The sequence below is a fragment of the Ranitomeya variabilis genome, chromosome 1 (assembly GCF_051348905.1).
Source record: "Ranitomeya variabilis isolate aRanVar5 chromosome 1, aRanVar5.hap1, whole genome shotgun sequence".
NCBI classification, from domain to species: Eukaryota; Metazoa; Chordata; class Amphibia; order Anura; family Dendrobatidae; genus Ranitomeya; species Ranitomeya variabilis.
In genome coordinates this window covers 618540349-618553913 of record NC_135232.1, presented here as the reverse complement: position 1 = coordinate 618553913, position 13565 = coordinate 618540349, and the positions used below count along the sequence as shown (strand labels likewise).

At 43.7% G+C, this 13565-nt stretch overlaps 1 protein-coding gene across 1 annotated transcript in view; it reads right to left on the bottom strand.

Annotated features, from left to right (window-relative positions):
* Nucleotides 1–594: 594 nt before the first annotated feature.
* Nucleotides 595–13565, bottom strand: part of KNL1 (kinetochore scaffold 1) — a 40507-nt gene continuing 27536 nt past the window's right edge. Inside the window, exons 13-26 of the mRNA XM_077260712.1 lie at nucleotides 12505–12603; nucleotides 11274–11389; nucleotides 10403–10493; nucleotides 9765–9881; nucleotides 9573–9660; nucleotides 8997–9068; nucleotides 8599–8638; nucleotides 7446–7547; nucleotides 4901–5001; nucleotides 4488–4556; nucleotides 2599–2708; nucleotides 2288–2406; nucleotides 995–1117; nucleotides 595–852 (exon numbers count right to left, since the gene is read on the bottom strand). Coding sequence (XP_077116827.1) covers nucleotides 756–852; nucleotides 995–1117; nucleotides 2288–2406; nucleotides 2599–2708; nucleotides 4488–4556; nucleotides 4901–5001; nucleotides 7446–7547; nucleotides 8599–8638; nucleotides 8997–9068; nucleotides 9573–9660; nucleotides 9765–9881; nucleotides 10403–10493; nucleotides 11274–11389; nucleotides 12505–12603 — 1344 coding nt within the window. The 3' untranslated portion in view covers nucleotides 595–755. The remainder of the gene's footprint in view (nucleotides 853–994; nucleotides 1118–2287; nucleotides 2407–2598; nucleotides 2709–4487; nucleotides 4557–4900; nucleotides 5002–7445; nucleotides 7548–8598; nucleotides 8639–8996; nucleotides 9069–9572; nucleotides 9661–9764; nucleotides 9882–10402; nucleotides 10494–11273; nucleotides 11390–12504; nucleotides 12604–13565) is intronic.

The following is a 13565-nucleotide window of genomic DNA, read 5'->3' as shown; positions in this document are numbered from 1 at the left end:
TGGAGTGGGGATTGCACACTAGGAGAGGAGAGGGAAGAGAATGTCAGTAGGTTGTGGTCAGACGGGGAGGGGTGAATTAATGAGATTAGTAAGGGAGCAGAGACAGGTGAAAATGAGGTCCAGCGTGTGGCCATCTTTGTGAGTGGCCTCAGAAGACCATTGAGTGAGGCCAAAGGAGGCAGTCAGTGATAAAAGTTTAGAGGCAGCTGAGGTGGAAGTGTCAATGGGGATGTTGAAATCACCCATGATGATAGTGGGGATGTCAACAGAGAGGAAATGAAGTAGCCATGTGGTGAAGTGGTCGAGAAAGGTGGAGATGGCTAGTTCTGGGGGGCAGTAGATGACAGCCAGCTGGAGGGGGAATAGATGCGGATGGAGTGTACCTCAAATGAGGGAAAAGTAGCGGAGGGTGGTAGCGGGATTGGAGTGAAGGAGCAGTTGTCGGACAGGAGCAAGCCAACCCCTTCACCACGTTTGTTGGTGGAGCGAGAGGTGTGAGAGGTGGAGACCGCCGTAGGAAAGCGCAGCTGGAGAGGCAGAGGGGGTGAGCCAGGTTTCTGTGTTGTACCCTTAAAACACTCATCTTAATCGGAGTCCAGTTTTTGTAATCCCTTTATTTTAAAATTGACACATTTAGTTTACTTAAATAGTTTTCATTGAGCACTCGGTAACCAAATTTCATTATGGTGTGACGTGGCGCACATACAAGATCTCATCAAGTTCTTTCTTCATTCGAAGAATATATTATTACTACTTTAAACTAACAGATTTTCATGTAAGGATTTCACGGTTCTCTTCAGATACCAGAGCCCAATGGGAACCTTCGACATAATTTCCATCACTCTGTTTTTTCTGAAATGTAAAAGCATAACTACATGTTAGCGTCTCAGCACATGAGCCGTCCCATTTCAGCTGGTATCTCTTCTCCACAGTAAACGTTATCAGATATTCTAGAAAAATACGCTAGAATTAAGTAAACCTCCTTGATACTCACGTAATGCTTCCAATGCGATTATTCAGTGTAAAGGACAAAGGTGTGGTTGGGTAGGTATCCGAAAGATGGATTATCAGCTCAAACTTTACAAGAGTTGCTAAGCTGGAAAATAGTAGACTTATTCTACAAGAAAAACAACAAGTTCAAGTTACCCCCAATTATTCAATCCATTGTAAATTTACATGTCACAAGGGAATCAGCAGTTTTTGCTATGTAATCTGAGAGCAACATAATGTAGGGGCAGAGACCATGATTCTAATGATGTCACTTATCAATTTTTCTGCTGCAGATCATTCTCTTAAGATGAAGCTCCGTATAACCCTGCGCACACTATAGATTGTACACAGAAAGTGGCCACTATGTATAGGCAGAAGGCTGCCAATCAGTGGTGAAGTTACACAGAGCAGGAGGAGTACATGGCAGGAGACAACTAGTCCTTTAGTGATAAAGGATTTTATACTGTATGGATAAAAACAAACAATGGAACCAGGGTCTCTGCCCCATCATCATGTTTTTAGGTGATGTAGCACGGAGGCAAGAGGCTGCAGGCACTACATAAATTACTGTGTATAGAAATCACTATGGTTGAGAGGTCAGCAACAAGAAAAACAAGATTATGGGGAGGTTTTGTCTATATTGGATGAGAGTGATCCGAGTGCCTTGTACGGATTTTATAGAAGACTGGAAAAAAAATGGGTTAAAATTGAGTTGCCATTGAAAGGATGATGAGGTGGGAATCCGACATTGCGGTTTATTGGTCAGTGTTTCGAAGTATCATACTTCATCAGAACAAACCACAGAGAATTGTCCTCATGAAGAAGCTTCATACTTCGAAGCACGTTGTTCAATAAACCACAATCTCGGATTCCTGTCTCCTCATTGTCCTTCCGATGGCAGCACAGTTTTAACCCATTGTTTTCCAGTCTTTTGCTCCCATTACCCTGGGTCTGCAGCATCCTAAGCCTTTCTAGTGGTCGTGAGCATACAGCCGACCAGGTGAGCACCATTGCCCACATTGTATCTGGATAAGACCCTATTGCACTTTGTCCTTCCAGCTCTTGACTCTTGCACAGATTTTAGGTTCTCTGTACTGGGTGGTCTAGTGCACCACCAACATTAGTAATGTGAATGTAGAAGACGTAATGGGATAAAGAGAAGGTGACGTCTACGGAGAGTTAATAAACAGTCTATGCATACTGAAAGTGTATGAACGGGAAAAGGGATTGCCTTTACACTGTTTACACTAGGAGACAAAGTGCAACTATATCGTTTTTGCAAAAGTATTCCTCTCACTCTTGGCTCTGTACGTGGACCTTCACAATGTTATATATTGCGCCCCATCTTGTTAGGTTCTCCAGCTCTTCTCCGAGTAGTTTACAGCGGCTCACCACCAGGGACAAATCAAAAAGTAGCTGGAAAACAAAAAAAAAATATCATACAAATAAGACCTCAGGCAACGCTACAGATAATCCAATTGAACATGACAGAATGTATTTTATTAAATGCTGTGAAGGGTCAGCACCCGGTGAGCCATCTCTGGGTACGGCCATGAGAGTCTGCACTGGGCAGAGATCACAGGAGCGGATGTGTAGGACATGGATTACCTGAGGGAGGTCATTCTGGGTTTTATAAGCCTCTTGGAAGGCAGACTTCTTCTCAACATACTGAGAAATCAGTCTGTGGACCAGAACAGTGGACGGAGGGGCAGATGCATCTGCAAACGAGGAAAAGCAAAATAAGCGATTTGCACACACAGATCAGGTCCTTAAGTTCCTCAGGTCATCATTCCTCGAATGAGGACCCGTCACTTGCCAGTAATGTCATCTCTTACTGCATGTAAATGCCACTGTTCTTCTGATCATGAGCCTCTCAGATCCAGGGATATGGCCTCCTCTTTCCTATACGTGAATATATATATTTTTTTTAGCCAAGCGGGTGTGTTCCTCACCTCTTCTGTGGGAGTCTTCTTGACATCCAAGCCCAGTAGGCTGAAAGGCAGTCATCAAGAAGACTCCCACAGAAGAGGTGAGGAACACTTGGCTAAAAAAACAAACAAAAACAAACCACACAGGAAAGAGGAGGCCATATCTTAGGAACAAAAATAAACATTGCTAGATTAAGGGGGGACAGCGCTGCTAATGGGTTAAAAAGTAAACATAATATCTATAGATGTAAAGCAGCAGACCAATTTGAAAAAGTGAACAGTAGGGCTATTTAATAGCCCATCATGGCAACCTTTGGGTTCTTCAAACTTGCGCAGATTGATCTCTAGATGTGCTCTAATAAAATGACGCAGTTGAAGGCACCTGCTTAAATTGATCTCCGGCAGTATTTGAGAAAATGGTGCCTGTCAGAGGAAAATTAAAATCCAGAAGACATCTTCAGGGAGGAGGCATTCACTCCCTTCCACTTACACAGTCTCCAGAAGGACAAGAGCTTACACTTCATTGAAATAGTGCCACATTGAACATATGGTGTAGCGAGGAATCCTAATTAAAACACAGGAAGCTCCAGCTTCATACATCTTTTGAAGAAGAGAACCCTTCAGTGCCCAAAAGTAGGATATCTATTGTGGGGAAGAGTCAGAAAGACGGGTTTGTAGTTTCAAGAGGCTGAGGAAGTGGGAAATCTAACACCTTTAAAGGTAACTCGTTATTTTCAGAGCAAACTGGACATCTGCAACTAGACTGTTCAGTGCCCATAGTCAGGATTATTGGGATTTATAGTCATCCGATATTGATGGGGCATACATTTTCAACTTCAGGACTAAGAGGGGAAAAACATGCATTTTTTTCATAACTTTGAGACATGCCCATCAGCACCAAATGAATAGTTGCCAGATAGATAGCCGACAACAGCCATGTTTCCTATGAAAAGATAAAATCACGATAAAAAGTATGACGTCAATATGCGATCTTCAGTTGAGTTGAGTTGGAAATCTCAATTTTCTGATACAGAAGGCATCCCAACATCTGACTGACATGAGGTCAAGGGTGTATGTGGGTGTAACTAACTAACATGGTGCTGAGTTTAAAGGAGGAAGAAGATAGACAGCAGAGGGGTCTTAGAGCCAAAGACCCTACCTACAGGCCCACCCTGATGCACGTAGATCAATATGTCACAATTAACCCAACATGGTGTGATTGAAAATCACAGGTCGACATAGAAAGAAATAATAAGTCCTTGCAGAATCGGACAACCACAAATTCTGCGGGGCCATTTCATGTTGGGAATGGAGATACATGAAAAGTTAACTAGCGAGAGAAACATCCTAACGACACGGCTGCTCAGAGCTTTATTATTCGGTGCCGGTTTTCGGAGAATTTCCATGCAGCCTCAAGCTGCTCAGAACTTCTCAGAAGAAGCCGCACTTGACCTGAAGCTAAGCCTCGCATTTCATGACTCTGCCTCGGAAACCATCATTTATTTGTGAAATCCCTGCTGTGGACATTTTTCACATTGACCGTCAAAATCCAAGAAAGTTCAGACTCACCATCCAGCTGAGACTCCACGGTCACGCGGGAAATTCTTCTGCAAGGCTGGTTATTAAAGTTCTCACCATCTGAATGGGAACAGGATATATTAAAGACTGGAGAACGGCCTCATCACTGAGCAAATCAGGACAAGACGGGAAGGAGCAGAATATGTATGAGCAGACCGCGCAATAGGATGGAAAATGGATTTTTAAAGATGGGGCAATATTCGGCTTGTGACCAGAATGTTAAAACAAAAACGTGATATAATAAGAAAATATCATTTTAACAAATAATTCATATCAGTAGAGACAAAAAAAAAAGAAAAAAAAAAAAAAAAAAAAAAAAAAAAGAATGTAAGATCTTCGTTATCCTGAGTCCCTATGTGCCGTTCCCACAGCTTCACATTGTGCAAGAGGCAATCACCACCTACCGATAGAATCTCCGAATGAGATGGAAAGTCCCAGCGAATCGTACAGAAAATTAAATGCCGCATCTGTGTCCGTCCACTTAACCAGTTCCCATTCAGTAAAACTGAAATGAAAATGGCAGGCTAAGATGTCAAGATTAAGAACTATACATTTTGGCAAAATCTCCCAGCCCTGCGTAATTGGCATCTACCACAAACATGCACACCAATGAATACAAATAGATCTTTCTCGTGTCAGTAGGTAATCCACAGACACATAACAGACATAACCCTTGAGGAAGCCACTATATGGCGAAACATGCAATGTCTTCACACTCACATGGGCTGACTTCTTGAGCCACCCATCAGTTTGGCGATTGTGTACAGCGTATATTAACTTATTGGTCATCCTGTGCATCTATTGGAGGCTGTTTTTTTTTTTATCTGGATAATTTCTATCTAAATTGGGCTGTGGTAAATTTATAGGTATATCTGGTTTTACAGACATTTGCCAGATCGGCTGCTGGGAGAAAATAAAATTATATTCCCTGTGCAGCCACTCCCTTCCATCCACCTCCATGGTACCACCCCGATGAACAATGAGTGCGCAGTGCTCACCCTCACCGATCCATGACTGACAGCTTGTTCTGTATAGCATGTGCACCCAGCAGGATGACAGTCGAGGGGCACAAGTTATTTTAGTCTAGATTTTTTTTTTTTTTTATACTACTACACCTCATTGATTTGAATGGCCACCAAGTAATTCTATGTTATCTTAGCAGGGAAAAAAAGAAAAAAAAAATCAGCTGTTTGCTCGGGGCTGTGAGCCAGATGTGGGGCAATAAGCTTTAATTCCCAAACCCAAGTGCTGGAAATGGGAGTTTCAGTTGGTTGCTATTCGTTGAGGTCTACCGTGCATACAGTACAGACCAAAAGTTTGGACACACCTTCTCATTTAAATATTTTTTTCTGTATTTTTATGACTATGAAAATTGTAAATTCACACTGAAGGCATCAAAACTTATGAATTAACACATGTGGAATTATATACTTAACAAAAAAGTGTGAAACTGAAAACATGTCTTAAATTCTAGGTTCTTCAAAGTAGCCACCTTTTGCTTTGATGACTGCTTTGCACACTCTTGGCATTCTCTTGATGAGCTTCAAGAGGTAGTCACCAGGAATGGTTTTCACTTCACAGGTGTGCCCTGTCAGATTTAATAAGTGGGATTTCTTGCCTTATAAATGGGGTTGGGACCATCAGTTGTGTTGAGCAGAAGTCTGGTGGATACACAGCTGATAGTCCTACTGAATATACTGTTAGAATTTGTATTATGGCAAGAAAAAAGCAGCTAAGTAAAGAAAAACGAGTGGCCATCATTACTTTAAGAAATTAAGGTCTGTCAGTCCGAAAAATTGGGAAAACTTTGAAAGTGTCCCCAAGTGCAGTTGCAAAAACCATCAAGCGCTACAAAAACTGGCTCACATGAGGACCGCCCCAGGAAAGGAAGACCAAGAGTCACCTCTGCTTCTGAGGATAAGTTTATCTGAGTCACCAGCCTCAGAAATCGCAGGTTAACAGCAGCTCAGATTAGAGACCAGGTCAATGCCACACAGAGTTCTAGCAGCAGACATCTCTACAACAACTGTTAAGAGGAGACTTTGTGCAGCAGGCCTTCATGGTAAAATAGCTGCTAGGAAACCACTGCTAAGGACAGGCAACAAGCAGAAGAGACTTGTTTGGGCTAAAGAACACAAGGAATGGACATTAGACCAGTGGAAATCTGTGCTTTGGTCTGATGAGTCCAAATTTGAGATCTTTGGTTCCAACCACCGTGTCTTTGTGCGACGCAGAAAAGGTGAACGGATGGACTCTACATGCCTGGTTCCCACCGTGAAGCATGGAAGAGATGATGTGATGGGGTGGGGGTGCTTTGCTGGTGACACTTGGGTATTTATTTAAAATTGAAGGCATACTGAACCAGCATGGCTACCACAGCATCTTGCAGCAGCATGCTATTCCATCCGGTTTGGATTTAGTTGGACCATCATTTATTTTTCAACAGGACAATGACCCCAAACACACCTCCAGGCTGTGTAAGGGCTATTTGACCAAGAAGGAGAGTGATGGGGTGCTACGCCAGATGACCTGGCCTCCACAGTCACCAGACCTGAACCCATTCGAGATGGTGTGGGGTGAGCTGGACCGCAGAGTGAAGGCAAAAGGGCCAACAAGTGCTAAGCATCTCTGGGAACTCCTTCAAGATTGTTGGAAGACCATTTCCGGTGACTACCTCTTGAAGCTCATCAAGAGAATGCCAAGAGTGTGCAAAGCAGTCATCACAGCAAAAGGTGGCTACTTTGAAGAACCTAGAATATAAGACATAATTTCAGTTGTTTCACACTTTTTTGTTAAGTATATAATTCCACATGTGTTAATTCATAGTTTTGATGCCTTCAGTGTGAATGTACAATTTTCATAGTCCTGAAAATACAGAACAATCTTTAAATGAGAAGGTGTGTCCAAACTTTTGGTCTGTACTGTACCTGGAGAAGTCTACAAACCTACCTGGGTTCCTGTAATCGTTCTCCAATCACTCGTGCCTCTTCTTGCAGGGAGCCAAGCCGTGCCAAGAGATTTTGTTTCCTTCCTTCTAGCTCTAAATTCTCCCTACAAAAAGCAAAATGCTGGATTACATCTCTTAGGTTTAATGGTGGATTCTGCTATGGGGAGGACTGCTGTGCAAGGAGTAATTCAGCATGACATCGTATGGAATCACCATGCCCCGTATTTCACATGTAAAGCGCCATGGATTAAATGGCGCTATAAAAATGAATAATAATAATAATAATAATAATAATCTAGTATACCGTCTACCTTGTGAATACGCAGTTATAAACAGTACTATATACCCGATTTACACAAGGAGCCATCACGTTTTCCATGTGCAGGAATAACTAAAGTCTACACAGCCTTTAACTTCTGTACATCAAGGATAGGAACAAGAGCGTATTGTACAAATATAGCTGGCACCAGTATATGGGAGGGAAGTGGGGAACATGGAGGTCAGAGGCTAGAGGATTGGTGAAAGTAACCTGAAAAGGACATGCAAACCCAGCCGTGCGTGCTGCAGGCGGTCTCCATTTCTATACAATGCAGTGTGTGCAATCCCCTCTGCACCCACGCTGGAGGGGACATGGGATACTCAATGTTTTGAGGCCTAAAGATGGCATCTAATGGCTAAAAATCCAAAAGTGTAGTTGATGATGGCAGCCATGTACATAACTATATTAAAAGGGAATCTGTCAGCAGGTTTTTAATATTTATTTCATCTGAGAGCAGCATGATGTAGGACAAGAGAGTCTGATTCCAGTGATGTGTCACTTATTAGGCTGTAGTATCAATACAATCTGTTTTATCAGCAGGAGATCATCACTACAGGACTAGGTGTCACGTGCCAGGCAGTCCAGCTAATATGTAACCACACCCCTATCACTGATTAAGCTGCCCGTCAGTGGTGGGGGTGCGGCTATACACTGCTCAACTACATCTACAGCAGAGAAAACCAGAATTGTATCACAACTGCACCAACCAGCCCATTAAGTGACATCACTGGAATCAGGGTCTCTGACCCTACAACGTGCTGCTTTCAGATTATGTAGCAAAACCTGCTGAAAGATGATAAACATGCAACAGTTAGGGGTGCATAAAAGAAACTTACCGGATAAATCCACTTTGCTGGGACTTTAAGCCGTCAATCTCTGTTTTAGTCAAAAAGTCACAGTAAGAATTTGTGCAGGATAAGTTACGCTTCCAGAATACAAAAACATTGTGCCCCATTACTATGTAGACAGAAGACATAATGACCAGCACTTAAGGCCCCATACACATAAGACCAACGTCGGCAGAATCCACCGATGTTGGAGGAGATAAGGATCTGGTACGATTGACGAGAGAAGATACCGACACCTAAGTCTGGCAGCGGCTTTCTCCTAGACAACAGTGGAGGGCTCGGTAGAGCAAGCACCCCCGTGTACGGGAGACATAGTTGTTGGCAGAACTCCGGGATTTATCGTGTGCAGGGCCCCACACAGTCTCCTGGACAGGACCTGTACTCACCTGACTGTAAACAACCTTGGATTTCAGCGGTCCGATTTTCAGTTCTACATTCTCCATCCAGTCTTACAGGATCTTACAAGAGAAACAAATCAATGAAACCTTGGTGGCAATTAGTGGTAATGTAACGTCTGTAACCTTCATGACAAACTTCCTTCCAGAAGAACAGCAATCTCACCCCCCCATTAAGATTTCCTCAAGAACACTTGAATTATTGTTTTTCCCATTAGACACTGCAACTATTAGGAAGAAGCGGATCCCTCTGTCAATAGCGTAACAGTAATAAGCCGATCTGTCCCCGGCCTCCCATGTAGCAGTATAAGGGGTTACAGTGGCGTGCCTAGTGTAGGCTAGGTGCCTTCTTTCTAAATTGGATGGTCTCCTGATGAAATCGTCCATAAGCCATGACTACCTGGAAAGGCTAGTAAGTGCACAAGCCCGCTCATGGGCAGTAAGATGGGCCGCACTTACGTTTAGCCCTCGCACAGCTCCATCATCATAACTTAAGTTAGTCACAATGGTTAAATCTTCGACAAATGGAAAAAACCCAGTTATGATAGAAGTAGAAATGGAGCCTACCCATGTGTAGGCTGGAGATGCAGTCAGCAAGCTCTGCCAGGAGCTGGTCGGCCACACTGAGTCTTGCTTGAAGTTGCTCCTTTTGCATCTGTTTGGTAGAACAACTGTGTTAGAAATCCAACGGGCGGTTTACTAAATGCAAGTTTCATATGTGCTACCAAACACACGAGTGATGTGGAAGGAGATGAGTACCTGAGCCGTGCGGAGCAGTTTACTGTACGTGGACACCTTGGCCTTATGGGCTAGGAGTTTGCTTTTCTTGGAGTATAAAGACTTCATCTTCTTCAGGGTTGCTCCAAAGCACATCAGCTAGAAGGACAGAAAAAGCTATAAAGCAAAACTCAGGATAATATAAAAAAAACAGAAAAAATATAAAAATTAAAGGGAAAGAGGTGCTGGCACCTACAACCTGTGCGCTTCCTTATAAATTGAAATGGAGGACGGGGACAATGAAGAAACCGGAAACTGGGCGCTCACATAAAATACATGTGTTCAAAAAAGAAAGAAATGGTGGCACTCACCGGTCCTGTAAAATCCAACGTCTTTATTCAATGGAGAATTAAAATTGGCTGCGTGGAGGGAAAAAGCGCATGAAAAAAACGACAGCAGTTTCATGCGTACCTGGGCTTCAACGGGTCCTGGGATGGAGAGGTAACCGAGCCCAGGATGAGATGAAGCAGGTATGCGCAAAACTGCCATCCTCCTTTTCATGCACTTCTTCCTTCCCTGCAATTTTAATGACTTTGAATTTTACAGGACCGGTGAGTGCCACCATTTCTTTCCTTTTTAAAAATGATATAAAAACCTCCCCTGGGAATTCTCCCTCTTACCTCATTTTCTGAGCACATTCTCAGAGCTTCCCAGAGCAGACTGTTCACCTGGACGAGAGGCTTGTGCTGCCGCTCCGTAGACACCTTCAGCCTGGTGCAAGAAGACACAAGACGTACAAGTGTGAATGTTAAAAGCTTACAGCACCTCTCCAGCGTTGTTCTTTATTGCAGCCCTGGAGTGGTGTCACAAGTTCCCTGCACCTAGTTTTATTCCTACTGGCCTCAGCCTTCATCTGTCTTCAGTGCTGCTCCGGTCGACTTCTGCAGATTGTGACCTGCTGGCTGCTCCACGGATTCATGGAACGAGCCAGAGGCCACTTTTCAATGCAAGTCTATGAGAGTCTTGTTCTGGAACTTATAGACTTGCATTGAGATCCTGTGACTGTTACTGCTGACTTCTGGTCAATCAGAAGCTGCAGTGAGAAGATGGCGGGGTGGGACTGGAGCGGCGCAGAGAAGACAGGAAGACGGCGGCTGGTAAGCATCACTGCCCCGTAAGCACTCTTGATGCTTCAGAGTGAACACGGTACAAGTCACTGGTGAACAATGCTGCTGGTCCAAACTGTCCATCACCAGGAGAGCACCACCCCCTGGCAAAAAGGAAGGGACTGGGGGAAGAGGTGTGCTCCTGAAAAAAATCGATAATGATACCCCTCGAATTTAGGTATTAACCACAATGATCACAGTGGGGGAACTGCAACAATCCAAAAACTGTCCAACCGGCTGTGGCAACTGCACCATGCACACGTCTCATTCAGCATACCCAACTGGCAGAGCAATTGTCTCGCAAAGCATGCAGGAGCAGCGTGGCACCAAATGTTCGGGTCAGGTGTGGGAAAGAAAAAAAGTAACAAAACTAGAGAACACTTACTCCTCTATAGCTTGGAACAAAGTGTGACACTCTTCATCATACACCTGAAGCTTGGGCTGATACACGTACTGGTCTAGCAGGATCTCCGATGGCGTCAGCTCTGCAGCCATTCCTCGCTGTAAAGGAGAAAATGCCTGTTAGTCTCCTGATAGCCGAGGCATACAAGTCAGATACATTGGCAGATGTCAATCATGGCTAACAAATGCCCCCGGCTTCTAAGCAGCCGTCGCTCACTAATGGGGTTGACTGGTCAAAACCAATAAGTCTGCAGTCACTGTAACTGCAGATTTAGGATTCCCCCCATTGCACACACTGTTCGCTGTGGGGATTCACCAGTTTTAGAATGGAGATCGGAGGGTATATAGGCGTTCTACATATTCCCACCCAGTGGGCACGGCCTCAATATCCATATACTTGGCCAACGAGAGGCCGTTGCCTGAGCTCCATACAAGTGTATGGAGAAAGGCCGTGCCTACTAGTTGGGTGAATGTATAACACCTACATACCCTCAGGTCACGGGTCTGAAACCAGCGAAACCCCGCAACGCACAGTGTGCGCAAAGGGGAGAATCATAAGTCTACAGACACACAAAGTGACTGCAGACTTAGCAGTTTTGACTGGACAACCCCTTTAGGCTGTGTGCACACATTGCAGATTTTTTGCGGTTTTTCACTAAAAAAAACACATACATTATGCATCCCATCATTTAGAATGCATTCCGCAATTTTTGTGCACATGATCATTGCGGTAAAAAACGCAGCATGTTCATTAATTTAGCGGATTTTTTGCAGATTTCCCACTATATCATTGCATTGGGAAATCTCTGGAAAAAAAACGCAAAAAAAAACCACGCACGCGGATTTCTTGCAGAAAATGTCCGGCTTTGCTCAGGAAATTTCTGCAAGAAATCTTGACGTGTGCACATAGCCTTAATGATCGATGTCTGCTAATTATGTTATGCTGCGCTTAAACGGCTATGCTGGCTTTCTTATCACAGATGTTTATGGAGTATCAAAAGCCAACAGTAAACAATTCTTCAGATTTATAAATAGAAACCAAATAAATAAAACCTTATATAAAATTCTTATTAATTTTTAATCTAAGTTTTATTTATGCAAAAAAAAAAAAAAAAAATCTAGCAGCCCAGCCCGTAGCCATCCAGTTGGATTTGGATCCCAGTAGAAATTAAACTACTCATCTTTCCTACACGGCCGAGTGCAAGACCACCCACCTTGGACGGAAGCTCACTGTAACGAGGCTTCTGGATAAGAATACGGATTCCGAGCAGCACGAAAAAGTCCTGGACTGTTATGCTGCCATCTTGAAAATTCTTTGAGAAAAAAAAAAGAAAAAAAAAAAAAGAAAACCATAAGAGTTTATGCATAGACAAACTGTGTACCCTTAGCATCAGTCAGACCACATTCGCTTCAACAGGAGCTGCAGTACCCAGGAATAGCCACTACACAGTGTGGCGCTGTGCCTTGTCGGCTCTTTGCATTGTGCTCCTCGTGGCTGCAGACCATGAGACCGGCACCAATCGGATACTCATCACTTATTCCAAGGATAGGGCATGAGTGTGCTAGTTATGGACAATCTAACAAAATCTATACTCAAAATATTGATATTTCTTTTTCAGAGACTAAAAACAGAGCACACTAAAACCCAAGCTAGTGGGTCAAGTTTGAGAGAAGATCAAGGGCCTGTTGCATTAATGGGGTTGTACAGGCCTGGAATTTAAGTCTTCAGCCACACTATGACTGCAGACTTCTGAGTCCTCAGAGAATGCAGTGTGCAAACTGTCAGGATTCTTCAGTGCTAGGAGCGAGCGGGTGGGCCAGTAACTGCAAGTATGCTATCTGCATATATGTGGTAAAGTGCCGACTAGACATGCGTGGCCTCTCATTACAAGCGAATTGAATGAGGCCGGACAAGTCTAGTCCGAATGTGACTGGGAGTATGCAAATAACATCTTGTGGTCACATGACCACCTACTCACTGGAGAATCCTGACAGCGTGCCCTGTGAGGGTTCACAAATCTGCAGTCACAGCAGTCTTGAGCCTCACCCTGAACAAGCTCTTTAAAACTGGTGTTTTGCAGTCTAGTCTTAATACAAAGGCACCACTGGAGTAAGATGGGCCAAACTCATTAAGAGGCGCATCTTATTATTGTGCGTCTGTGCCAAAAATGTTAGTTCACATAGTGACGAGAGTACAAGGTGGCATAAGTCCTGATTGTTCTGCCTTTATGTAACGCTCACTTTAGCCCCTTAACCCCCGGGGCATTTTCCGTTT